The sequence below is a fragment of the Panthera uncia genome, chromosome F2 (assembly GCF_023721935.1).
Source record: "Panthera uncia isolate 11264 chromosome F2, Puncia_PCG_1.0, whole genome shotgun sequence".
NCBI classification, from domain to species: domain Eukaryota; kingdom Metazoa; phylum Chordata; class Mammalia; order Carnivora; family Felidae; genus Panthera; species Panthera uncia.
In genome coordinates this window covers 4,466,094-4,493,947 of record NC_064812.1, presented here as the reverse complement: position 1 = coordinate 4,493,947, position 27,854 = coordinate 4,466,094, and the positions used below count along the sequence as shown (strand labels likewise).

The following is a 27,854-nucleotide window of genomic DNA, read 5'->3' as shown; positions in this document are numbered from 1 at the left end:
CAAGGGGAGAGAGGGCGAGAGGGGAAGGGGCTGCAGAATCCCGAGTCACGTCCTGGCCGTGACCCTCTCCGCTGGGCAACCTTGGGCAAAGCCTCGATTCCCTCCTCAGCCCTGGTGCCAACTTGCAGGCTGTCCTAAGCCTGCACTGGGTATGCAATAATTGGGCTCCACCTGAATCCAGGGGCCACAACCCCGTGCCTGGTGGCACTATGCAGGACGAGCACTTTTGTGCGTCTGTGGGACAACTCACGCCAAAGCACTTGAGTCCCGAGACCAGTGAGAAACCCCGGTTGGTTTCCGTAAAACCCTGGGCTGGCCAAACAGAACGTGCCCAGCCAGATGCCAGGCTGAGACCCCACACTGTCTCCCACCGTGGGGATGAAACTGAAGCCCCAGGAGGATAAAGTTCCTTAGGGGCAGGACTCACGTATCTTCACATTCACTGGAGGACGCCCCGCCCTTTGCAAAATGCCTGGGAAATTCTGGAAGAAAGTTTTACTTTTGTTGTTCTTTGAATGAATGAATGAATGGACACTCCCTCATGCTTCCTCCCTTACACGTATTCACCGAGCACCATCTGCAGCAGGCAAGCAAGGTGCCCCGTGTCAGCAATATGACAGTGCAAAACACAGACACATGAAGGTAAGGGGGATTATGTAACGTATAGAAAGAAGAATTCACGGGGTGCCTGGGTGGCTCAGTCGGTTCAATGTCCCACTCTTGCTTTCGGCTCAGGTCACGATCTCAAGGTTCATGGGTTTGAGCCCCGCATCGGGCTCTCCTGCTTGGGATTCTCTCTTTCTCCCTCTCTCTCTGCCCCTCCCGTGCTTGCTCTCTCTCTGTCTCTCTCTCTCTCTCTCTCTCTCTCTCTCTCTCTCTCAAATAGATGAATGAACTTATATTTAGCCTTCATTAAAAAAAAAAAAAGTATTCATCAGCAAGTGAAGGAATGAATATATTCTTGCCCCCGCCCCCCCGTGGGACCAGTCTTCATGTGCCCTGACGCCCATGCTCCACCCCTCCCTGCCTAGCTCCGGCACCCCAAGTCTGACCTCTAAGGACTCCCGCACCTGGGCTCCTGTGCCCTTTGGCTTCTCATCAGCGTGGCCCGTGGGAAGCCCACGGCATGGAGACCTTAGGCAGGAAGACAGGGTCTGGGGCCTGATTCCCTGCGGTGTGGCTGTGTCCATCCACACACCAAGGCCACGTGAGGACTCGCTCTCCTCCATGGCTCCAGAACCCACGGCCTCCAGGAACCACCAACCTTCCCTGCCCAGGCCGCCTAGGTGCCGCTTCCTACTGTTACTAATCCCAGGACGCACCTCAGTATCCCTTGTCGGCTTCCTTAACTCTGACCCTTAACCTCATCATCAACCTTAACCCTGGCCACTTTCTTAAAACCCTCTCCCAAAACTGGGGCTGTCGGCTGTCTGCCTACACCCGAACCGGCAAGTCACTTCTGAGCTGTGTGTCCTCGGGCAAGTGATTTAACCTCTCTGTGCCATTTCCCCGTTCATAAAATGGCACCAATGATGGCACCTACATCACCAAGTCATTATGAGGATTAAGTGAATCAACATGGTGCATGTAAAACACTTATGCAGCATCAACCATATTCCAGGTGCTGCTCTGAGTATTAGCCATAATGAAAAAGGGACTAAATTGAAAGGCATCACGCAGTGGAAGCCTTCTCCGACTCACTCACTCTCTCTCTCTCTGTCTCTCTCTCTCTGTCTCTGTCTCTGTCTCTCTCTCTCTCACACACACACACGCACACGCACACACACACAGCTGGATTCCAGCCTGCTCACGTGCTCTCGCATCATCCCCCCGCTTGTTCCATTCACTTGTTCTCGTTCTCAGAGTGCTTGGTCAGTGTTCATTTCTCTTGCTCACCTGTTTCCTGACTGTCCTGCCCCATCCTTGTAAGCAGGCACTTTGTCTCTCTTGCCCTCTCTTCAGGGGTGAGGACAAGACTCAGCACATAGTGCCACCCCCCCAAAAAAGGTACTGAATGAGTGAATGAGTGAATGAGAGCCCTCAGGTTGAAGGAAGGTGCCCACGCACTGCTGGGCATCAGCCACAGCTCTTGTAACACCACCCAGGTGCTCTGGTTTCTCTTTCTGGGCCCCATGTGACCTCTGGACAGTGGAGGAGGGAGATTTGGGGGGTTTTTTTGCACTGCGTGCTGTGTTGGTAAAACACAGAAAACTATGAACCCTGGCCAACAATCTAGTACACTTCTAATCCTCATACCCTAATATTTCTATTATTAATCATGGTCTTCTGTTTCTAGAAAGTGCTCTCCCATGTTTGAGTTCTGGGTCCCTGAACCACCGCGGGAGCCTCATGAGGACATGGCTTTCCCTTCAGGATGTAAATTTCTTCGGAAGACACAGAGCGCGGAGTGGCGCCTGGCAGGCCAGAGTCCTGTGTCCACCAGGGCCAGCTGGGGACCTCGGAAGGCACCTCAAGGCTCAGATCCATCAGCAAATCCTACTGGATCTGCCTTCAAAATACATCCAGGATCTGACCATTTCCACCCAGTTTAGTGTTACCAGCGGTCTGGGTCAACATCATCTTTTGCTTCAATGACTACAGCAGTCTCCGAATCGGTCTTCCTGTTTTGGACCTGCCCACCTCCCGGAGCCTGGGCTCAAACAGAAGTCCCTCCACTGCTTACAAGGAACCTTGTCCCCTCCCAAAACTTCTGGAGCCTCATCTCTGATGTGCGGGGCCAGCCTCCTTCCTGTCCCTCGACTGTATCTGGAATGAGTGGATGACAAGTGAGGAGAACACCAACGCGAGTGTGGTTGGAAATACTAAATGCAGTGATGGATAGATACAAAGATCTAGGTCTGCAGGACCAAGAGAATCACAGCATTCCGCCTACACATCCCTTCCGGCAGGCCTCTGTCCATCTTCCCTGTGTCTGGCCAGTATGTCCCCCGGGGCGAGAAGGGGCCACCCTCAGACCACCAGGGAACCGTGCTCCATCAAGGCTCGCTCAATGAAATCGAAATGCCAGGTGCCTCTTTGCAGATGAGCCTGAGGTCCTCCGAGGCGGGCCATCTCTGCACGGCTCTGTAGTGTCCCAGCCCATGGCTCATTCCGGAAAGAGGAGGGGAGGACGCAGGCATGGCAGACAGCAATCCCACACAGCTCTGCAAATGCCATGAGGGAAGAGAACCCAGACGAGGGGGCGGGGGTTTGCCCCGCAAGAATGCATGGCGGGGGCCCAGTCCCACTGCACCAGACCCTGCGAAACTGGAGAAGGAAGACCCACGTGCCGGAGGTGGACGTGAATGAGAGACACCATGAGCTGCCTGCCCTCCAGACAACCGGCCTCCGGAGAGGAGCTCATCTGTTCCGTCCAGCCTCCCACACTCAGGAAATCAGGGCACTCAGCCGTCAGGGTCGAAAACGTTTCGCATCTCAGTCTGACCAGGGATGCTCTGGAAACATCATTTAGCAGGACTGAGGGAGACAGGAGCCAGCTGGGCACGGTGGATAAGAGACAGACGCGGAGCTGGGCTCCCTGGGTTCAAATCCCTCTTTTCCTTCAGACAGGGGACAAACCGCACATACTCAGTCCCCTCCTGGCAAGATGGCAACAGGCTGGGAAGAAGACCCACAGCCTCGATATACGAAGTGCCCAGGACGGTCTCTCGCCCCTACAGAGAGCAGGGGTGCATCAACAAGCCCGTGCGGCATCAGAGTCCAGCCCTCACCACGGTACACGGCCCGGCCCGCAGCTCGCCGTGTGGAGCAGCGTGTCCTCTGGCCACAGCCCACGAGTGTGGCCACAGGGGTCCAGTTGAGCACGTTTCCATTTCAGCCTCAAATGAAAATACAGACCGGGTCCGCCCGCTGAAGAGGAGTACGTCTTCAAAAGGGGACAAGGGTAAATGGCGAAGACGGGGACGGTCCCTGCACTGGGGGCTTGGCACGGGCACAAAACTCAGTGTCGCCTGCAACTCAAACCAGCGTGTTGTGCCAATGGCTCTGACTTTGAGACCCCGCTTCCTGACTTGGCTGCGTGCCGCTGGTGAGTCGTTCTACCTTCGAGGGGGCAGAACGCCAAAACGCACCTGAGATGGCCAAGAACGGCACTCGGGGTAAGAGCAGAATGGCGTAAGAAGGGAAGCGATGTAACACGACATGTTCACATAAGAGGCGTTGTTCTAGATGCACGAGAGACGTGGCTCACCCCACCTTCCCCAACCACCCGTGGCAGCTGTTTCCACGTGACCGCGAGGAGCATCAGGACTCAGGACGCTAAGCTCGCATGTCTCAGGCCCACACCAAGAAAGGCACAGACACAAGATCTGAACCCAGGACTAGCTGCCCGAGCTACGCCTTCCGCTGTTATCACGAGCTGTGCCGCTCTAACAGAGCCACCTCCCTGGTTCGGCCGAGCACCTGTAGGGCAGGAAGGGACGAGGTCTCCTGCCTCCCCCAACCCAGAGTGCCAGGAACGGACCTGCCCTCAGGGAAAGAAGCCACGTCTCTCTGGGGCTTCATACACCAGACTCGTGATCTCCTGGGCCCAGGATGGACGGCCCTGGAGAAAACATGGCGGATGACACCATCCCCACGAGAAGGAAACAGAAAGCTCCCGGCCCCTGAGACACGGCCGCTCCTACCTGTGGGATCCCGTACTGGTCAATGACCTGCCAGATGTACCAGTCTTCTTTCCGAGATGTTTTCCTGAACCGGAAGGTGGTGACGAAGGCATACTCATCAGGCAAACCTTGTGTGAACACATCCCTGGAGGGGGACGGAGACGGACGACAGCGGGCTTAGCAATGAGCGTGCGGGCTGCAAGGGACGATCTCTCACGCTTCCCGAGAGCAGGTGCCCCGTGGGTCAGTACGTCCTGCCGAATGGCCTCCCGAGCATCTCTAACACCCACCTTCTCACCTGTCTTTACTGCCTCCTTCGATCGGGGCCTCGAGATGAGCCTCTGTAGACCTTTGCTGTGGCCCCTTCACTGTCTCCCCAGGCCTTCAAATGTACCCCCTTGGTGCATGTAAGCCTCCCTGACTCGACCATCACCATTCGACAAAATCAATGTTAGACGCTAAGCTGCCACCCACCCACCCTCCGGGTCAAATGCAGCCAAATGCACCCGTCTTCTCCCCGTGCCTGCTCCTTCTCAGCAGGGCCCAGCTGCTGTGTCTCATGCTGCATGGTCCCCTACCCTGTGCCCCAGGACATCCTCCCGTCTCCACGGAGCAGAGCCCCAGGTCCCTGCCCAGCGTGGGGAGCCAGGCCCTCATCTGGGGGGACTTCAGCTCCCCTCAGCTCTGCCCAGAGGGTCCCATTCCTGTCTTCGCCCTCCACGCTCAGAATGAAAACTGTTGAGGGATGCTTGGGTGGCTCAGTCGGTTGGGTGTCTGACTTTGGCTCAGGTCATGATCTCATGGTTCGTGAGTTTGAGCCCTTCGTTGGGCTCTGTGCTGACAGTGTGGAGCCTGCTTGGGATTCTCTCTCTCTCTCTCTCTCTCTCTCTCTCTCTCTCACTCTCTCTCTCTCTCTCTGCCCCTCCCCTGCTCACTCTCTCTCTCAAAATAAATGAATACTTAAACAAATAATGAAAAATAAAAAAGAATAAATAAAAACTTTTAAAAAAGAAAAAGAATGAAAACTGTTCGTCACAGGAGTTACAAAGGAGGTGATCTGATCATCACGTTGTAGCTGAGGGTTAACAGGGCGCAATCTGGCTGGTAGGTGGCTGGGCAGAGACCCACACAGAGAGGGGGCCCTGTCCCCAGAGCAGTTCCCTTAACCATCCACTGGTGGCACCCTCACCCCAAAGACCCTGGGACCACGTCCTGCTCCGGGGGCAGGGCCCTGCCTGGGGACTGCAGGGCACTGACTTCTCCAATGGAGGGGGTGGAAGTCGTCTGGCCAGAAAGCCGGGAAGGGAAATGAGGAGGCGTCTGGGTTCCTGGTTCCCGGCTAGCAGACCCTCTGGGACCCCTGATTTGGCTGCAGAGCCTGTGAGCACAGACTGGTCTCCTTGTGGGATTCTCGGTTCTCAGATCCAAGCTGGGAGGGAGCCCCCGCTGTTCAGAGTCATTCTCTGAGCCGGGATTTCACCCAGCTCACCTCCAGGCACTAGGAGCAGCCTGTCACTCAGTGCTGGGCCCCCAAAGAACTGAGGGGTGAGGATGGTGACTGTCCCCACGGGGGGAAGATGGGCCTTTCTCACCTGACTGCACAGACATGGGCTTTGCTGCCATAATAGACACTGCGTTTCATCTCATTTTTCTTCTGATTTCAGTAATGAGTCAAACCATGGAACTGTTTCTTCAAACACACCTTTTTCTTATACTTTTGAAACAACACATATCTGTGCACATTTGACATCTATATACACATAGATAAATACAGATGGATCCTTGCAGATAAGCAGATCTATGTAGCACAGATCTACAAATCTGCATCTATATTTGTCTCTCTATATTTAGATAAAGAGAGAGAGACCAGGACTTTTTCTGAGGACATTTATATAAACATAAGCACCCATATAAGCATATATAGCTTATGAAAAAGGTATTATGATCAGGAGGGGGGAATGGGCATTGACAGAGAATATCTAAAGGAAACAAAAGTGGCCCAAACCAATCCCTTCCACAAGTAACACAGAAGATAACAAGATCACAATGAGAAACACAAACGCCATGGAGCTGGACGACCCGACTTTGTGCCAACTTCTGCCTCGTATGCACCCCATGATGGTGGACACACGACTATCCCACTTATAGTCTCCGTCGTCACATGGCAAAAATGATGACAATAATACCTGCCTTGCTCCCCTGACCCACCGTAGTGAGAAATAAATTAGACAAGGTGTGTAAACTGCCCATTAAACATTATACATGTGAGAAAAACATTAATATTGAAAGTGACACCCCTTTTCGTTATGCACACAATTCACCTGCAAATAAAAAATTACACTTGTCTATATATTTGTGCATGAATCTAAAGCTTTAAAAATTACAAGAATGCTATTCTCCCTTGAAATATCAGAGCTTCTGGGGCGCCTGGGTGGCTCAGTCGGTTGAGTGTCCGACTTCGGCTCAGGTCATGATCTCACAGCTCGTGAGTTCAACCCCCGCGTCAGGATCTGTGCTGACAGCTCAGAGCCTGGAGCCTGCTTCTGCTCCCGTGTCTCCCTCTCACTCTGCCCCTAACCCACTCGCATTCTGTCTCTGTCTCTCTCAAAAATAAAAAAAATAAAAATAAACATTAATATAAAAAGAAATATCAGAGCTTCTTTGGGTCTGATTTTGTTTCCCACGTTTTGCAACTAAAACAAACTTGGGGGACATCTGGGCAGCTCTGTTGGTTAAGTTTCCAATCCTGGTTTCTGCTCAGGTCTTGATCTCATTATTTCATGAGTTCAAGCCCCAGATCTCGCTCTGTGCGGACAGTGCGGAGCCTGCTTGGGGTTCTCTCTCTCTCTTTCTCTCTGCCCCTCCCATGCTCATGCTGTCTCTCTCTCAAAAATAAATAACAAGAAAAAAAAGCAACTTGATACCATATAGAAATCCCCTCTCAGAAGGACTCAGCGTCATTGGAGCCCAGATCCACCGCTCCAGAAACGCTGCACAGATTGGCACCTGCAGCCATGATTCTGTTAGCTCCAAGGGTTTCATTGGAGACTTGCACTGTGTCTCTCTCAAAAATAAATTAACATTAAAAAAACAAAAGAAAATGCACACATCCAAATCCAGCTCTGTGGCCTGGTGTTCCCAGCTCACGTTTGCTGGGATCAGACCTAACGGGGCATTTTCACTAACTAGGGATGGACTGATGCATCCATCCATCCATTCCACAGATACTGAATGATCCCCTCCTCCAGGAAGAGCTCATTTTAATGCTGGCTCTGCAGCAGAGACCAGACTTAGCTCCCTGCTCAGGCTTCTTGCTGAGCAGAGAAGACAGTCTAAATGAATAATTACACCATTAAGTAATTAGCTGCAACTTGGCCACTTTGTTTTATGCAGGAATGCAGGTTGTAATGAGACAAGATAGGGGGAGGCCTGAGGTAGTTTCGGAGGTGAGGAAAGGCATCTTTGAGAGCATCATGGTTCAGCACTGGTCTGAAGGACGAACAGGAAGTCTCAGATAGAAGGAAGAGCATGAACGAAGGCCCTGTGGTGGGTAGAAGGTGCCTAGAAGCTCCCAGAACAGAGAAACAGGAGCCAGACAAGGAGCCAGGGGATAAGGCTGAGGCCAAAAAAGTAGGAATGGGTCACATCACACACAGGACCTTTCTTGCCCTTGGGACACTTGGGAGCAATTAAGGAATTTTAATTGCTAGATGGAGAAGGAGAGTCATGATGAAATATCACTTCTGTTTTCAGAAGATCTGTCTGCCTCAAAGTGGGCAGAATGGAACGCTGACTTTGGTATCATCATCAGCCCTTGACCAGAGACCCAACAGGTGTCAGCCCCTGGACAAATGTGTGCTATAATCCTCTCAACAATTCTGCGGGACAGAAACACTCACATCTGGTGAAAACAGGACACAGTTGAGGCACTGGGGCGTCCAATAACCTGTGTGAGGCCAGGCACCCAATAAACATTGAAACCGGGGTGCCAGTGGCCAAACTGACTACGTGAGGCTGGGCGGTGCTGTGCCTGACATGTACTACAGTGGCTGGTCCAGAGGGGGCCCCACGTTACCTACGGCCATAAATGTTTGTTGTTTAACGAACTGACAGAAACACACATGCATGCATGAATGATTAACGCCAAATCCATATGGAGAGAAGGGTACAGAAGGACCCGGGAACCGATAAAGACAACAGTGACAGATCTGCTAAGAAACAGGTTGCATTCCCAGGGCAGTGGCTCGGTCGCTTTGTCTCCGACCTCCCCAGGCGACCTCCCCAGGGCGCTGAGTAGTTTCGAGCCCCTCTCAGTGCTCAGTGTACAACCACAGCTGCCTGGCCGCCTTCCCACGCTTTGCCGGCGTCCAGGGCAAGTCCCGAAGGAGAGGTGAGCACTCACTCTGTCCTCTGCACCACAGGGAAGGATCCCATCCGGACATAGGAACTCTGTGCTCCGTTGTCTCTCTTCCCCAGGATCTCCTTCACACGGAACAAATCCATCAGGTCAAAACCTGTCAAGGAGAAGAACGGGGGTGAGTGGTGGGGAGGAGCACGGGAGACCAGGGAGGGGAACACCGCTCTGCAAAGGGAGCTGCCCACCCTGCCCAAGGGGAGCGGGCGTGGGATGTCAGCGGAGGGAACTGCTCAATACAATTCGGGAGAAAACATCAACAACAAAGTAAGGAGATGTGCGGCTTCCATTTCCAGTTGCGGGGAACGTGCGGGAGAAACTGCAGACCGGAGTTTTCCAAAGAAATGGGAGGTGTCCTGGCTGCCCGACCAGGGCAGGTGTTAGGAAGCTTCCCCAGGAACACTTTGCAAAAAACACTTTGTTTTGTTCTGTTCTGTTTTGGCTCTGAGAGAGGACCTCGTGTGCCCTGGTGATGTACGTAAAGGAAAAGTCATGACCTGAGCGCTGGGGGAGCTGGGGACGCGAGGGGGTGATCAGCTCGGGCACGTGCCATGTGGACGTCGGCCACATGAACAGCACCAGCCACTTGGTCGTAAAGGGAGGGCAATGACACCCACGGCCGTAGGGCGGCCACGAGAACCGCTCACGATAGACCCACCACCAGCAGCACGTCCTTACCACGTCCCCTACACGACTGTCCCGACTCGAGTCCCACAGGCCAGGACAGCGGGTTCTCAGAAGAGCCTGAGCACAGTGCCCACACCAAGGTGACAACGTGACCTACTAGCTCAAACTCTGTTCCTCGGGCAACGGGAAAGTTCACGCAGGTTCAAGGAAGCCAATGGAGGGCATGCGTGGGAGCACTCGTGTCTGCATCCCCAGGGCCAACACGACCCTGGGTCCAGGCGACACCTGAGCCACGAGACTTTAGGACGACTGTGGGGGATCTCCAACCTTCTAAGGTGCTGCCACGAGGTGAGGTCACAGGGCTTGTACGGTGATGATGTACCCATCTTGTACCACTAAACCCTGCTGCTCCAAGCCTGGTATAAGAAACAGCAGGGACAGGAAAGGTTTAGCACCGAATGAGAGTTAGAGTGGCAGACTTGGGCCGATCTAGGCTGTGTTCCTGACCACAGGGTCCTTGCTGTGTGACCTTAGGCAGGTTGCCTAACATCTCTGAGCACCCGTCTCATCATCTATAAAACTGGGGTTGTTTTAGAATGTACCTCATAGGATTGTATCGAAGCTCGAATGATAAGATACAAAGCTCTTCACAGGGTATCTACCATACAGGGGCCCACAGAGTAGTTTCTGTATCGATTATTTTCCCATGATAGCCTGGCCCATAGCACAAACTCATGACGCTGGACTTCCAGCCAACTCTAGGCTGGCACGTGCCCTTTGCCCTGGACAGACTATAAAGAGACAGCACTCAGCACCTGGAAGGTCAAATACTTGTGGGTTGAGCCCCACTTAGAGCTGTGTGACCTAGAGCGTGCATCTTAACCTTTCTGAGCTCATTACCTTCTGCGTCTCTGCACAGTTGGGACAGTAGCAGTGTAGGGCAGTGAAGGCTCTAGAACAGGGAATATTTGGGCTCAAACTCCTACTCCCACATTTCTTCTACCTGCTCAGTCTCAGACACGTTATTCAACATCTCTGGGCTTCAATCTCCTCATCTGCCAAATGAGGACAAGAAATGCAGAGTCAGTGGGTGTGGGCAGGTGCAGCAGCCATCGTCTGGCAGAGAGCCCATGGACAACACATTCCTGCTCTAATGACAAGCAGTGATACCTCGGGAGGGCCACCCTGAGTTTTAAAGGAGAAATTAAAGGGGCGCCTGGGTGGCTCAGTTGGTTAAGCGTCTGACTTCAGCTCAGGTCACGATCTCGCGGTTTGCGAGTTCGAGCTCCACGTCGGGCTCAGTGCTGACAACTCAGAGCCTGGAGCCTGCTTCCGATTCTGGGTCTCCCTCTCTCTCTGCCCCTCCTCTGCTCCCACTCTGTCTCTGTCTCAAAAATAAATAAACATTTAAAAAAATAAAGGAGAAAGTAGGTCAGCATATGCCTGGTGCATAGTAGGTGCTCACTAAATGTCAGGTGCCATAAATGGACTCTTCACTCTGAATGAGAAGGTAATCACTCTCCTATCCCATAGTAAGCTCTGAATAAACGCTCAGGGGTGGGGCTGGGTCACTTACCCCTCCCTGGAATCAGTTCTTTCATAGATCAAATGGGAGATCTGGGGGGAATTTGATCTTCTTTTGTGTTTTCAGCACTGATTACTATATATCATCTTTTCCCAATTCTCGCCATGACCGGAAAGAGCCGTCTCCCGATCACGCTGCATCATTTGCCTGCCAGAGAATTCAGAGATCCGGTTTTTCCGCACTAAAGAACCCCTCAGTTCAGCAAGGATGAGGCCGCCGGTAAGGTGGGGCTCCAAGTCAAAGCAGGGAGTGAACCCCAGGAACAACGCGCCTCAGGCATTCAGAGTGCCTCACACAGCCCAGGGCGCACCCTGCCCCCTCGCAGACTTCCAGCTGAGTGCTGTGGACTGAATGTGTCCCCCCAAAGCTCCTGTGTTGAAGCCTGACCCCCAACGTGATGGGTTTAGAAGGTGGGGGACCTGGGGGATGATGAGGCCACAAGGGTGGGGGGCCCCATGGGTGGTATCACTGCTCTTATAAAGGAGACCCTGAGACCTCCCTTGCCTTCCACCACCCGAGGACACTGAGAAGAAAGCCATGTATAAACCAGCCGGCAGGCCCTCGCCAGATGCTATGTCTGCAGGTGCCTTGGTCTTGATTTCCCAGCTCCCAGAACCAGAAGATATAAAGTCCTGTTGCTTATATGCCACACAGTCCGTGGTGTTTTTGTTCTCCTGGCCCAAAGGGACTAAGATGCTTGGGTGGCTTTGAAGAAGTGGTCAGATTGTCTGAGTCTGTTTCCTTAACTGGGAAAGTGGAGAGAGTAATCCCTTGCAAGGCTGTCGTGGCATTTCGGTGAGGTGAGCCGACAGAGCGCCCCCAGGGAAGCTGCCGCTTGGGAGTTGCTCAGTCAGTGTCAGCAGCCCTTGCTGGGGACCAGGAAGGGAACCTTTTGACCCACGTCCTCTGTGAAATCTCCAGGAGCCTCACAGCCTGGCGAGAGCTCCGCCACTTCTCCCGGAGCCCCACGACCGCCACCTGGTCGTAGAGGACCAGGCATGTGGCGGGGAGCAGCCCCTCTCCTGCAGGGGGCAGGTCAGGGCAGCAGATGTTGGGAGACACCTGCTGAATGAATAAGGAAAGAAGCCCCCTTCTCTCACCCCCCGCCCTGCACTTCCGCGGGCCCGGCCACGGCCTCCTTAGCAGGGGCTGGGCACTGCTGTTCCAGAATTGCCTGGGGACAGAAGGCATCGGGTCTCTGCCGCTCTGGGCTCCGCACTGCAGAGGGCCCGGCGGGCCCAGCTGGGAGCAGCTGGCAGAACTGACCACCCCTGTGCAAGGCCCTCTGAAGATGCAAACATCTGCTGCACGTGCCGGGGCCCTGTACCCGGACGTGCCCCAGAGGCTGGGAAGCTCTGGGCAGCGGAAGTGGCTGGGGGCCCGCCTGGGGACGGGGTGACCGGCCAAGAAGGCCCTGCAGGTTCCATGGACTAGACACCAAATGGTAAAGAGCGTAGAGCCCGTCTGGGCCCCAGCAAGGCAGAACAAGCAGAGGAGGTTTTGGGGACAGTCCGTCCTGGGTCCGAAAACTGGTCCAGCACTAGCCACGCACACGGTCTGCGTCCTCGTGTCTCCTCTGCCACCAAGGCGGGGATAATGGCCCGCCCACAGGCTGCCACCTCGAGGATCTCGCACATTCCTGCAGGCCCAGAGGCCCGGCACCAGTGGGTCCGTGAGGGCTCTCTCATTTGTGAAACTCTCTGATTGTCCTGCCTGCCTGGGGTGGTCCCTACAGGGAGGTGATGGGGTTGGAGGGGTCAGGTTATTGCTCAAGAGAAGCTGCCCCCAGTTAAGGGAAGGAAAGTGGGAGAGGGAGAGCATCTCAGTCAGACACATCGGACCCCATCCCTGCCCTTAGACTCTGCGGCTCCACAACGGGGGTGCAGGTACTAAGACCCTCACAGCCTCTACCTGTCCGTGTGGGGTGGACAGCCACCACTCGGCAGGTGTCTGGCCCCCAGATGGTCCCACGGAGCAGCGGCTTGTGTTCAGACAGCGTGCTTGCAATCTGGGTGACACGTGCCCAGAGACTTCCCCTTAACAGTGAGAACAGCAGAGTGGGCCTGCTCCCCTAGAGCTCTGTCAACTGTCCCTAGACACTGCCACCTTAAGCTGGGCTTCCCTTAAGCCGTTACACATGGGAGAATGTTTTTTTCTAGGTTTTGAAAAAGCAAACATATGCTCTCCTTTCTGGTTTCACTTTTATGGGTTTCGAGGAATAAAAACAAGGAAAAAAACAAAGACTTAAACACGACAAAGCTTTGAACAACAAGCAATTAACCCAGTGGTAGCAAAAGGGCACCGAGAGAAAAGAGGAATTGCGTGCAATAAAGAAAAGGCTGGGAAGGAAAATGAAAAACGTTCCCGAGGTAAATGGACTCTGATGCGAGGCACCGTGTGATAAAGAAGCAATCATTTAGTGCAGGAACTGCAGGGGTCCACCTCCCCCCAAATCACGGGGTCAGCTGAAACAGGGCGCATCAGCGACACCGTTAGCCATGGCCCAGGTCAACTGTGTGCACCTGCTCCAAACCAGTGCCCACCGGGCTCCCCGCCCATCCTTCTAAGGTCTGCACTCAATGGACCTTTACTGGGACTCCTCAGGCACGATGCTCACTCCCGGGTCTTTAGTGGGTCTGGCCAAGGCGCACAGGGCCCATCTAGGGACGCTTTCTCACCAGCTTGTGACCAATTTCATCCGGTTCATGCTTCTGCCCCTGAGGAAGCCAGGAGCTTCAGGTTTTCTTATTTGTGGCACATTTTGTGGAAAGACAGGATTCCCTGTTGGCTGTGACGATCCCAATAATGAACAGGATAAATCCCAGCCTCCCCAAAATGTAGTGTCTAGAGAGAAGCAGACGCATAGATAAGCAGTGTCGGTACTGTGGGTAAATGATTAGAAGGGAGAACTACAGGGCTTGTGCAGAAACACAAGGGATATCTCTCCCTTATCCCCCTGAAGAGCAGTCAGGGAGGGCTCCCAGAGGAGGCAAAGCTTAGCCTGGATTTGAAGAATAAAAGGTGGGCAGACACAGGGGGAAGAAAGGGCATTCAAGGTAACTGGATGTGTAAAGGTCAGGGGGCCCGAGTCGGCCCAGTTCCTTCGGAGAATCTTGGCTATGCCAGGATGTCAGGAGCCACGGTCACTGGCTGGGAATGGGGTGGGCGGGGGAAGACCAGGCTGGGTCTGTCGGCCACGTGGCAAAGTCTGAGTGTCCTTCTGCGGGGAATGGAGATCCATGAAGGACTTCAGAGCAAGAAAGAAACACAATCCTGTTTCTATTCTGAAGGTCATTCTGGCAGTGGGGAGACAGGAAAGCGAGGCCTGGGAGATGAGACTTGCTAAGAGGGGGGCAGGGGCGGGGCTAGGCCTCGGGCCAGGGTCCACTTGAGAGGTGTAGTGGGCGGTGCCTCGGTGAGTATCTGGGTGCAGGAGCTCGGGTGGGAAGACAGAAGAATCCAGAATGCGCATGGCCACATTTCAGAGATGCTCCGAACCTAGCATGTTCTTAAAGCAGCAAACAGCCAATCTCCCGGGAAAGTTGTATTCCACCCACAGTCATGAAACTCTCGGAACATTCAGTTATGAGCACCGAGAGGGACCCTCAGAGACACTATGTGGGACGTAAGGTTATGCGGGCAGGGAAACTGGGCCTCAGAGAGGCCAGGGGTCTGGGACCAGCAGGACCAGCCTAAGACCAAAACCTCCAACCGCCTTGCCTGCCCTCTCCCCTTCCTGGGTGTTTTGGCCTGGTAAGCCCTAAAACCTGCCAGAGTCATCTGAGGGGGTGTCTGGAACTGAGGCTTTTAGGAACCCCATTTTTTCCCAAAGGACAAACGATTCCAATTACCCAACTGTATTTAACTGGCAGGTCTGAGACTCCTCTCTCCATAACCCCATCCAGCTTCCACATGGCGGGGCTTCCTTCTGGGCTGGCTGTAGTTACAGGAGAGGACAGACCCAGTAGGATCTCCGTGTGCACAGCACTGCACCAACAGGGCATGGGTGTCATGTGTGACGGGTGCCTGCCTGGGCTACGATTCACCTCCTGGGAGCCTCGGAGCCCGCAGAGGGGAGGGGAGATTTCAGGAAGGTTCCAATGGCTGCAGACAGAGGCTGCGGATTCCGAACAGAGTGCCCGCTTCTCTCCAGTCACCAAACAGACTGTCAGCAGGATGCTCCTCATATATCAGAGGCTGAAGAATTTGTTCCCACACACATGTGCACACGTGTGTCCCGGAAACACACACACACACACACACACACACACACACACACACACACACAGTGACTCTTCCCAGCAAGAATCAATTACTCTTGGGGCGCCTGGGTGGCTCAGTCGGTTAAGCATCCGACTTCGACTCAGGACATGATCTCACGGTTTGTGGGTTCAAGCCCCACATCAGGCTCTGTGCCGACAGCTCGGAGCCTGGAGCCTGCTTTGGATTCTGTGTCTCCCTCTCTCTCTCTCTCTCTCTCTCTCTCTCTCTCTGCCCATCCCCTGCTCACACTCTCTCTCTTTCTCTCTCAAAAATAATAAATATGCATTAAGAATTTTTTAAAAAAGCATCAGCAGATAACACGTTTGGGCTCTTTTCCACAGAACGAAACAGGACGGCAGGCAAGCCCATCTGACTTGCAGTGACACAGGCAGATTCGCTAAGTCATCTGTGACTTCTTCCTTCCTCTCTCCTTTCCTTCCTTCCCACGGTCTGCCTGCCTGAACGCACCTGTGCCTCAGTTTCCCCAACTACAAAACACAAAATGGTGCCTCTCTCATGTATCACGAGGGTTGAACGAGAGCACATGTGCAAAGTGCTTGACACACTGTAGAAGCTCAGTGAGCTCGATTTTCACCATTATTATCAACGTCCCTCTTGTCACATCTGTTCCCTCCTAGGGACACACACACACACACACACACCAGATCGTGAATGATTTCGGCCAGATCCTGCTGTGAGGGATTCCCCGCTCACAAAGTCAAACACAGAGAATGCAGCAGGTAGGAGTCTGCCTTCAACACGGACTTCAGTGCACGGATGGGGATTGTCAAGGCAGCGAGCGGGAACCCTGATGTCAAACTGCCCAGAAGCTTCGTGCCAGCCTAGGCAGAGCAAGGCAGCTACGGATATATTCCCTGCAAGGGAATGGGGTTATGAAAGCAAAGAGGAGGAGAGCCATCATCATCTCCCGGGTTGACAGAGGGCCCTGGGAGGGACGGCTGCTCACTGAACACCAGCGGCACACCAGGCACCAGGCACCGGGAGACTAAAGCCGTCTTCCTTCCAGAGGCGCTTGATGGGGGAGTGGGGACCGGGGACAGGGAGGAAGAGGAGTGGGGGAAGCGTGTGGCACTAAGCGGGCCACCCCGGCAGGTGACTGCAGCTGGAACCCGCCGGGAACCGCCGGGAAATGCCAGGAATTGGGTCAAAGGTGGACCTTGGAATGAGGGGCACTAAAGCCGGGCTGTTTCTTCCCCCAAAAACTGCCTGAGGGCCGAGTCACTCTGGGACACATTTCACCTGCTGTGCGAGCAGGCAGGGCCATCTTCTACCTATTCTAGAAACGTCCCTCAAGCACAACACGCAGATGCTAGCATCTTCTGGTGGACGGGGGCACCCTGACTCAGTAGCGTCCCAGGAGAGTGTCGCCCGGACAGCTCCTGTGAAGCGCCTGGTTCTGACCCCTCCCAGCCCCCAGCGGAGGATGCAGACCAGCTCCGGAGCCACACGAGGAGGGGGTGCCTGGCCCCCCTGCACCTGGCGGGGCTGGCGGCCTGGATGTGGAGGAAACTCCCCTGAGATCGTCACTCAGAGAGTGCTTTGCCAGATGCGGGCCACAGGGAGGAGCACACCCCACTCCCACGCTCGTGGCTCTCAGGAGGGTGGGAAGCCCACTCAACTGTTGCCACGTCCCCTGTGCACCCCATCAGGCGGGACAGACTGGGAAGGGGCGCTGCAGGGGGATTTCTGCTGCCGGGGGCACACTATCTCCTATCACCCCCTCACGGATTGAAAAACTCTGGCTCTCTCTCTTACTCTGAATGCACTGATCTCTCCATTCCTTCGCTCGCCTGGCCCATCATTCACTTACTCGTCCCCCAACTCGTTCGTTCTGATGCATTATTTAGGGGCTCCCATAGGGTCACCACCGACTCCCAGATGGAAACGGGACGGCTGCTCACGGCTGGACGGCCCGCAGGAAGGGGCTGCCGCCTGCCCAGTTTGTGTGATTCCTTCCATTAAGCTCCGGCGGAGAGGTTGGCAAGGCCAGCCCTGCGTCAAGGAGGACCATGCTCAGGGCCAGCTCAGGGCGGCATGGTGAGCCGGCGGTCTCTCTCTTACCTGTGATTTCTTTGCTGTCGCCATTGGTGTGCTTAAATCGGTCTCCTTGCACACGGACGCTGGGGCACAGCACGTCTGAGAAAAGCAAGAGAAGACAAGAGCTGGATGAGCAAATGCCATCCACAGTCACTCTGGGGAAGGTGACAGCACCCGGAGCCCCCAGCTCCTGGCGTGGAGGATGGCCAGTGCCCGGGGCACACGCGGGGGCAGTGCACATGGCTGATGGGTTCACGCCCGCGTGTGCTTGTGGAGCACCTATTCTGTAAATACCGTGCCCTGTACTGGGGGTGAATCACAAACAAGGAGGGTCCCTACGCTCAAGGAACTCAGTCCCCCATTAGAGGGAGTCAGACACCAAAAGTGACATGATCAACACAGTGTAATAAGTGACAGGACGGGCGTGGTTGCTGGGGGATCTGGGACACAGGTCTGACACCTCACCAGGCTTGGGGGGGTCAGGAAAGCTCTTCTGGAAACGGTGGTTCTCGAGGCTTCCTTAACGGAACAGTTAAGACCTAGCCAGACAGACAAAAGCCCGAGAGCGGCACCAGCAGAGGGAACATTTATAAAGGCTTGAACACACACATACAGATTCCAAGTTAGCGGTGCCCGTAGAGCGGGAAACGTGCGCTGGGGGCCCACCGGCAAGGTGTCTCCTGATGCTACCCCGAGGAGCCTCAGGTCCCATTCCAACAGAAGAAAACTGCTCAATTGTCCAAAGGCAATAGAGTAAGTCTTACAGAAGAAAATAAAAGCAAAACTTCATTATAGGATATTACGTTAATGTCTCATATTAAGGTCTTCATGATTCTTCGCTTAAAAAAACTGGAAGAGACAGAAACTCAGTTGCCCTAAAAATCGCAGAAAGAGCACCAACTTAGAGTTTAAAAAAAATTTTTTTTAATGTTTATTTATTTTTTTTTGAGACAGAGACAGAGCACGAGAGGGGGAGAGGCAGAAAGAGAGGGAGACACAGAATCGGAAGCAGGCTCCAGGCTCCGAGCTGTCAGCACAGAGCCCGACGCGGGGCTCGAACCCATGAACCACGAGATTGTGACCTGAGCCGAAGTCGGACGCTCAACTGACTGAGCCACCCAGGTGCCCCCCAACTTAGAATTTTAAAGTCCTTGATTCAAGTGCCAGGCTCCTGACCAACTGGCACAGTATGTTGGATAAGTCCCTTAACTTCTGTCTCCATGCAAGTGTTTCTGACGGGGAGACCTTATAAATCACGCACTGAGCACGGGGCTGCCTGGAGGGCTGGGCCAGCTCAAGCTCGTCACAGGACTGGCACGAGGGAGGGTGGTCGTCAAATTCAGCACCTGAGGAATCTTGCTTTCCTTCGCCTAGACCCTGCCCTCTCCATGTCACTATTATAACCTCCCCTCATTAGACATTCCCCCATCTGTTCTGTGTGCAATGACCTCTTTTCATATTCAGGGCACACGTGCTTCAGGGCAGGGCCGGTCTGGGGCCCCTTTTACCATCAGCAGCCAGGGGAAAGCACGAAATCGTCCCCGATTTGGGTGGAGATATTTTTCATGTTTATCTTACAAGGCACTGCGAGGTCCGACGAGGCACATGGAAGGGGTTATTTTGGAAACAGCACCAAGCTGTCTGTCTAGGACCAAATACAAGAGAGGATCCAGGCCCCGTGCAATATTTAGACGGCTCCACCCAGGACGGCGGCAGCTGTGGGGTGACCATCAGTTGCTTGGAAGGCTGCCAGCGAGACGGGCTGTGGGTCATGCGTCACTGCGAATGCACTGACTCAGAAGGTTCTATCCTTGATTATGAGCAAATCTCTGGAGACTGATGGCTGGAGCTCAGGGCAGGCAGGGCCACTGAGCCTTGTCTCTGAAAATATCCCGAGGTTGTGACCTGATTCCCAAACCCAGATGTGCAAGGACAGTCCAAGGACCATGAGCACAGGTAAGACGGAGGCTCTTTTCAAAGACATTAGAACTTCTGCCCAAACCGCTTTAAGGACTCGTTCCCCAAACCACCTGCCAATCCCCTTTTGGGGCCATATCTAGCGCTTATACATTCGAGAGGATCAAGGGGCAATTTATAGCCGACTTAGTACGTCAGGACAAATGGTTCCCAAATTACCCCCTCCAGCCAGGCTTTGCAGGGATGCTGGGGCCTCTGGGTTCACCTGCTTGGCAGGAACACAGGGTCAGCATCCAAAGTCCCTCTCAGCCTATAACTGTATCTGTTTGGCCAAGATATTTCCACACTTTGCATAATGATCTATTTATTTCCACATCAACTCATTTACTTCAACTAAAATATCTGAGGTCCTGAAACGTTCCGGGCACAGAGCTAGTTCTAGGGACCCACAAATGGGATAAAAGACAAGTTGCCATCCCTGCCCTCAGGGCACTCATGGGCTGACTGTGGTGACACAGTGACACAAAGTGTCAGAGCTGCCCGAGTTCGTGATGGCTGGAAATGACCAGTGACAGCTAAGCCGAGAAGTCACTGCTGGATGGCCTTCCAGGCACGGGCTCCATCGTGACGCTGCCGAGAAGTGAGAAATGTCCCAGATCCGGGCTCCTGCCATGGAGGGCTGACAGACCCTGTTCCCTAAAAGAATACCCCTTTCACTCCAAACGGCACTTTTCAGCCCAAGGAGAAGAGCTGTGGCTGGCTGGCGGCCGGTCTTAGCCAACAGAGGTTATTCTGTCCTCCACCTTTTTAGCCTCCCTTGCTGCTAGGGACATACACGTGACCCCGGTCTGGAAGAGAAAATAAGTAACCAAAGTTTGCTGTGGTTGGCAGAGGGGTGGTCTCTCAAAAAGCCTTTGCTTTTCCTGATGAAACGGGACAGATAGGGAGATGCACTTGGCAAGGTGACTCTCCCTCCTCCTTAGATGGCGGGACATAATGTCTGCAGGACTTCCAAGGACAACTGAGGAGACAGGGACTTCCAACAGCAGCAACCCAAGTCTGGGTGAAGAGGGTAAGAAAAACACACTTCCATTTGAGCCACAGGAGCGGTTCGTTTTGTTGGTTTTTTTTTGCAGTTAAGCGCATCCCAAACCTGCACACATTCCCTTTTATGGGAGCTGCACTGATTTGCCAGGCTCCAGGATTTGGAAGCTGCCTCTCTTTCCAGATGCCCAAGGACAACTCAAGAGGGTGGTAAGAACGGATACATTACCTTCCTGGTAAAGGAGCCACAGACAGACTGGATTATCTTCACTATCCCAGTAAATATGGGTGTACCTGGAAATCATTCAGTATCAACCTGAGAAGCCGTTCTGGAATTAAGGATGGGGTAAGTCCTCAGGGTCCAACATGTGTACTTAGTTCTTGGTTACTTGGTCAATTTTCCTTTTTGAAAGAGCAAGAATATGACTGATCACAAAGACCTTCTCCCTGGGAGCTGATGTATGGTCATTCTTCCTTGGTCTTTGGGTAGGTAGAATATTCTAGACTTCTGGAGAGAAAAAGATCTCTCTGCCCACAGAACCACTTCTATTTCCCCCAGAAGCTTTCAAGAGAGGCCAGCTGCTGATTGACCAGAGCTGCTCTTCCAGAGGGAAAAAACCAGGAATTCACTGTAGTTTCTGTGGAAAAACACATCAGCTGTCCTCAGTCTACCACATGGCAGAAGGGGAAAGTGTGCTCGCACAGGATGCCCTTCTGCTTTGCGCTGACACGCCCACACTTCCGTCTAGAGAACACACAGCCATGCCATCCCCAGGCTCTCAGCCAAGAGTGTCTTTGTCTGGGAAAAGAGAGTGCCGGCAACCATTGACTGCCTACTGTGTGCCAATCTCCCAGCTGGAGATTTTACCCCCAACAACCACTCTAGGGGATAGATTTTCCCCCCCATTACACAGATTTAAAAACAGAAGCTAAAAGGTTAAGGAACTCCCCAGGATGAGAGGAGAACCCGGATGTGAAATAAAGGTCAATCTACGTCTAGAATCTAGGAGAACAGACGGTGGCTGCAGTCAAGGCAAATCAGCAGGACCACAGAAGAGGGAGCAGAGGTCTCGGTGAGCAACAGACAGGAAGCCTTCAACTCACCCAGCACTTCGCAGTGACCGTCACTGAGTCCAGCCAGCCACAGACGAGGTGCTGGCATTCCGAGAGGGCGGGGGAGAGGCAGAGGAGGAAGGAGGTGAATCAGGTACCAGCAGGCACACAGAACAGCTCCCTCGCTGCTCCGAGGCCAGCCAGGAAGTCACCCTCACTCTAGAGAGCCAGCCGACACTGCACCAGGCTCCAGGGCCCGGGACAACGTGAGTAGCAACTATGACAGCAATGCCAGTGGCTCCCGGGGACGGAGGACACACACGTCCAGTATGGCACTGGGCGTGCAGACTGTTTCCGCTCTGCTGGGGGCAGCGGGGTCTCCGTGATCAGCAGACGGTCACGTGTAGAGGCTGCTGGGCACCAGACACCGTCCTGAGCATGTTGAACACATTAACACAGTGAATCCACTTCTCCCTTCAGCTTCAAGGGGCAAGTGCTAGTATCTACAGATGGGGAAAGAAAGGCCTAAGGAAGTTAGTAAACGGATGGTCCAAGGCCGCAGAGCCCGCTAACAATACAGGCGGCTCGATGAATCCAGCATCTGGCTCCCGACCACGCACCACGCAGTCTTTCCGAAAGTCACCTGCTTAAGTCACCCAGCTGACGGGGACCCAAGTTCGTCCGTCTCCAAAGCCTGCACAGACAGACGGCCGGCTGCTACCTCTGGAGGCAGCACCTTCCACTCACAAAGGGCCCTGACTTGTTGTAGATGGGCCTCCTTACCCTGCACCTATAGGATCCAGGTGCTGGCTAAATTCTGCCCACGCACCTGCTCGCTTGTGACCATTTACAGCAGGCTCCGAGCTGGGTACTGGGGACCCCAGAGTGGACAGACAGCAAGAAGGCTACCAACCCCAAACAGGGGCCCCTTCTCTCTCACAGAAGCTACTTAGACGCTGCAGCCTGTGAGCTCCTACTCTCCAGTCCTGTGCAGCTGACGCCCCGCAAATCCCCAGCGGTTCCATCATCCAGACAGGCCACGGGAGTGAAAGGAGTAGGTCCTGCGGGAGTTGTGAGCACGTAAGCTGGGATCACAGCTCCCGCAGGCGGGGTTTTGCGTTGGCTGCTGACTGAGGCGTCCCGTCTGGCACCAATCAGTGCTGCTCATCAAGCCCATCTTGCAGATGAGAGAACTGAGGCTAGGACAGCCGAGATGACCCACTTCAATCAGGCAGCTCGTTTGCAGAAAGAGGGTTCAACTTGGTGTGACGCCAGCACCCTCTCGCTGGCTCCCACAGACACACATATTGGGGCGTCAGGAAGGGCACAGGATATTTAGGCCGTGGTTACCTCCGGGAGGCAGAACTTGGGAGTGATTCTTTGTCCCCTCTTTGTATCTTTGTATTTTCAAATTTGCTTTAAAGATTTGAATGTGATTTACTAGTGCAGTCTTTTCAGGCTTTTGTTACTATTATTTTGATCTTTTTAAGGTTTGTTTATTTTTGAGAGAGAGAGCATGAGCGGGGAGGGACAGAGAGTGAGGGGAAGGGGCAGAGGGTCTGAAGCATACACTCGGCACTCACGGCAGAGATCCCAAGGTGGGGCTCGAACTCACAAACTGTGAGATCATGACCTGAGCCAAAGGCAGACACTCAACCAACTAAGCCACCCAGGTGTCCAATTACTATTATTTTTTAAAAGCGGGTCTCAGCCGGGCCCTGGGACACTGTTGCTGGCCAGCAGGAGGCTCCAGGGGAGGGGAGGCAGGAGGGCTGGTGGCTGTAAGCACCATTTGCAGAAGTGAGCCTGGGAGGCCTGGAGGCCTGCTGGGCCTGCACCAGCTGACCTGCCAGCCTCGGCCGGGAGAACACCAGAGGGCCTCATGCCAGGCCGCCTCCACTCTCCCAGCCCCAGCCCGTGCTCGCTCTCTGAGGTAAGGTGAGGCTGAAACAGGGCCAGAGGGAGACCGTGCTCTCCACGGCTGATGGGGAACGTGGCCTGGAGTCTGCAGACCTCGCCTCTCTGACGTCAGCTGCCCCTCGTGCGTGCTCCCAGATCTGGAAATAGGGATGTAAGTGTGGGGGGCGTCTCCCCATCAGAGGTAATCCTGCAGCTTAAATGGGATAGTGAGTGGGAACTTCTTGGCATGGTGCCTGGCACCTAATGAGTGCTCGTTCATTCATTCATTCATTCAGTCAATACATTTTTGCCAAGGGCCTGGCACATACCTCCCAGCGTGAGGAGTGAGTGCAAACACGTGCCCTGGCCTCTCGGTGGTCACGTGCCTAGTGGAGGAAGCAGAAGGCCAAGAGAGACAGAGAAGCCAGCGGGCCATCAGCTATGCTCCGTGCTGTGGAGGAAATATGTAGGGGATATGTCCGGGCGCTGGCCGTGGGGGCCAGGGTACACGTTGGATACGCTGGTCTGGGAAGTCCTCTTGGCTGGGTGACATCTGGGTTGAGAGCTAAGAAGGGCACAAGCCACAGCAAGAGCAAACAGGCAGCAGGTAGCAGCAAGGGGCACAGAGCCCTGAGGAGGAAGGGGCTTGGCTTGCCCTGGGGTGGGGAGGGGTACCAAGCCCTGCGCTGAGTGGTTCGAGGAGACAGGAAGGTAGGAAGACGCCAGCTCAGGAAAGCCTGGGGACCCAAGGCAGGGCTTGCAATTCAGGCCAATGAAGAGATGTCTCCCGGGGAGTTAAGAGTGGGCGACTGAGTCCAGGTAGTAGGTGATGTAGTTAGCATAAGAGTGTGGCTGCCCAAGAAGGGTGGGATTTCAGAGGTCCCTGGTTTCCTGGGAACTCCCTTCCCTCGGGGGTGCCCGTGGGCTGGACACCAGCAGGTGTCAGCACAGGCCCCGAGGACCTCCTCTAGTTGGGGGCAGGAGATGCGGTGCCATGGGAACTCGGAAGGGCACCAGAGCCCTCGGCCAGCACCCAGGTGCCACATGGGTCCTGGGCACTTTGGCCCAGCAGGCTCAGCTGGCATCTGAGAGGCACCAAACCTAAGTGCAAACTTTCTTTCCTTCATCCCACATTTAATGAATGCCTACTATGTACCTGGCACGGAGCTGCTCCAGGGTATAATGGGCCCAATGACAAATGTGCTGTCCTCAGGGAGGCGCTGGCCAGTGGACAAGATGGAAATTGGCCAAATAAGGCACTGACATCTCCAGCAGGTGATGAGAGCCAGTGGGAAGCTGTAAGGCGAGGCCAGGATGAACACAGCGGGCCGCAAGCTGGTTGGAGGGTCGGGGACGCCTCCACTGAGACTTGAAGGGTGAGCTGGAGGAAAGCAGGTCGAAGCAGCAGGAGAGTGACCCCCTGTGAGCTCACAAGACTCAGCGACTCGTCCCCAGGTCACAGAGCTCAGCATCAGGGATGCAAACTCCAAATCCAGGTCTGTCTGACCCCCACTACCCCCATCTTTGGGCCACGGCAGGCTGCGGACCATCGTGGGTCGAGTGATCTGTCTGTCCAACAAGGGCTCTGGGGACCCTCAAGAAGCCCTTAAATGAGCAGAATCCGTGAGACGCTCATAGGACAGGTGAGGGCAGGGATCAGCAATGGGGGGTCTGTGGCCAGCGGTGGGCAGGGGCTCAGGCAGTGCACGGTCAGGACTCAGACACTCGTGTTCTCCTGGGACGTTAACCATTAGGGAGTGGAGCAGGACATGAATCAATGATTCCCGAGTGTCCACTACGGCAGGGACATGATCACTGCCTGGATGCCAGGGAGGCCACAGGGAACAGAAAGGGCAAAAGTCCGTGCCCTCCTGAAGCCCACCATCCAGCAAATTTCACTTAAGTCTCTCCACAGCCTTCCGGTGGGTTGGCCTCTCCCAGTTTGCAGCTGGCACTGGGGCTCACTCACAGAGGCTCCCCGGTCCGTCTAAGTCACCTTGCGGTGAGTGGCAGAGACAGGAGGCAGACCTGGGCCTGGTTGAAATGCACACCCCATGCAATCTGCCCAGCGCACCCCAAAGTCTGGCAGGGGAAGACACACAAGGTGAGGAAAGGTCAGCGGCTGAGCTGGGCTGCCAGGGGAAATGGAGAGACTTCTAGAACCAGTATTCTTACAGCACATCGCCAGCAGCCAGAACTGAGGATCAGGAAAGGGCCTACAGGATGACCCTACCGTCCAGGACTCTGGTCTTACAGGGAGGAATCTGACGCCAACAAATGCCCCCCGGTGCCACCCCACACGAACCTCCCTCCACCACGCCTGGTGCATGGCCACAGCCCCCCTCCCACCCCCCACCCCTCAAAGGTCCTCTGAGGCCAAACCCAGGAAACACCAGCAGCCGGGCAGTGTGTTCTACGGGAAAGCTGGTCCTGAGGATGACGGCATCCGGCTTCTAACGCGGAACTTTTCTCCCCAAAGCTTTGCCTTCTGACTTTGATGCAAAACCTCTGACCCAAATTCGCTGCCTGGGGGCAATTTTGTCCGTCCCACCCGAGCGAACACCTCCTTACGCTTCCTCGTGGCTGTCTCTGTACTGTTGGCTCCTTTGCAGGGAGTGAGTGGCTGCCTTAGTGCACGGCACCCTCTGTCTTTACAGCCTCCGAGGCTAGTTTTCTCGATTCCAGAAATGGGTCCACGCTCTGGACGCCCACCCTTCAGGGTCCCCAGGGGGATTCGTGAGCAAGTACAGGAAGCAGCCAGCTCAGCACTCAGCCACCACCGTCTCCACCAAGCGGCGATCTGCCTTTCCCTCCTGCCCGTTCTCACCGTGCGACCTGGTTCTGGGGGGACCGTCACCCATGCCCAGTCTGCCGACAGTCACCCACAACTCTGGGCTTCCATGAGACCCGAGGAGGAGGAGCACCCCAAGGGCTGCCTTACAAGGTGCAGATCCTACATGACAAGCTGCTGTACAGACCACAGGTAAGTCAACAGAGCCTCCTCCTTCCCTCCAGGGATTCTGAGCAGACAGAAACATAAACACAAAGGAGCAGAAAGATGCAAACGTATCACATAAATCCAGGGGGGTTCTCACAAGATATTTCACTCTGCCCCAAAGAGAGGAGACAAGAGTCCCTGTAGGAAAGGGGAGGCGGTAAGAGACAGGGTGTGAAGAAGGCCCGGGTTCTGGCACCAGAGTTGACCCTAAGTCACTCCATGGCTGGGACATAGCACCTCCCCATGCGGTCCCGGGAAAGCACAGGGCAGGCGGAATGAGCCCCAAATGCCTCCCCACAGGGACATTCTGTGGTTCTCAGCAGAGATGGGCAAAGAAGATAAGGTGCGATTTCTTTTTCTCTAGTTACAGCCACATTCCCTCCATTAGCATGCGGCCTGGGATCAGACCCATCTGTGTCCAGGCTCAGGGTCATGTCCCCACAATCAGAGCACCAGTGACCCGGGCAATCCCCAGGGAAGGGCAGGGTATCCTGGTTCAGTCCTCTACCTTGCCAGGCACCGAACGCCTTATGGGAGCAGACGGCAAGGCCAGGACCCATTCACTGGGCCCTGGGGGCAGAAGGGAACCTGGCGGGCCCAGCTGCTCATTTGCTTCTGGCCTCTCCCCCAAGCACTGGTGGAGGTGGGTTCTGAGAATGGCCACTGGCTTCATTCCTGCGGCGGGGGGAGAGCTTTGGTGAGGCTGGTGGGAAATCACAGCCAGATGTCCAGGAGGAACCGCTGGGCAGCCTTTCCACCTCCCCCTGGACTAATGCAGCTGGCCAAGGCAGAGCTGTAACTAGAGATGAGCTGAGGCTGGAGGACACGGCGGGGCCCCTGCCCACATGCCCTCCTTCCGTCCAGGGCACCCGCTGGGGCTGCACGTCCCATCACAGACTGCCGCCGCCCCTAGGGGTCTGCAGCCGGAGGGGCCAGCCTGGGGTGGCATGTGGAGGGGTCACCTGCCTCTGTGCTCCTCCACAGCTGTGGTTCTCCCCCGCCCACAGCCCGGGCTCTGCTGCACCTGCCGCCCCACACCTGGAGAACGAAGCTGACGGGGCTTCAGGGGCTGCCATTCCTTCTCCGCGTAGCTGACCACGAACCAGCTGCCCAGTCCCTCCAGCCTCTGGCTTCTCACGAGACCATTACTATGTGCTGGGCTCACCGTTCAACTCTCTACCCACACTTCCTCGTTTCCAGCCCATCCCTCCACCCACCCACTCCCGCCCCTAAACCCTCTTCTTGGGGAACACCGCCCCATATGCCCATCTATGCCAATTTCCTTTAGCATAATGCCCTCAAGGCCCATCCACGTTGTTGCAAATGTAGGACTTCCTCGGTTTCTTATACTCCATTGTACGTCTACACTAC

At 54.7% G+C, this 27,854-nt stretch overlaps 1 protein-coding gene across 1 annotated transcript in view; it reads right to left on the bottom strand.

Moving 5' to 3' along the window:
* The window catches only part of COL22A1 (collagen type XXII alpha 1 chain), a 237,546-nt gene that overhangs the window by 192,360 nt on the left and 17,332 nt on the right, over positions 1 to 27,854 (bottom strand). Inside the window, exons 3-5 of the mRNA XM_049632862.1 lie at positions 17,597 to 17,671; positions 9,028 to 9,139; positions 4,647 to 4,770 (exon numbers count right to left, since the gene is read on the bottom strand). Of these exons, the coding sequence (XP_049488819.1) occupies positions 4,647 to 4,770; positions 9,028 to 9,139; positions 17,597 to 17,671 (311 nt within the window). The remainder of the gene's footprint in view (positions 1 to 4,646; positions 4,771 to 9,027; positions 9,140 to 17,596; positions 17,672 to 27,854) is intronic.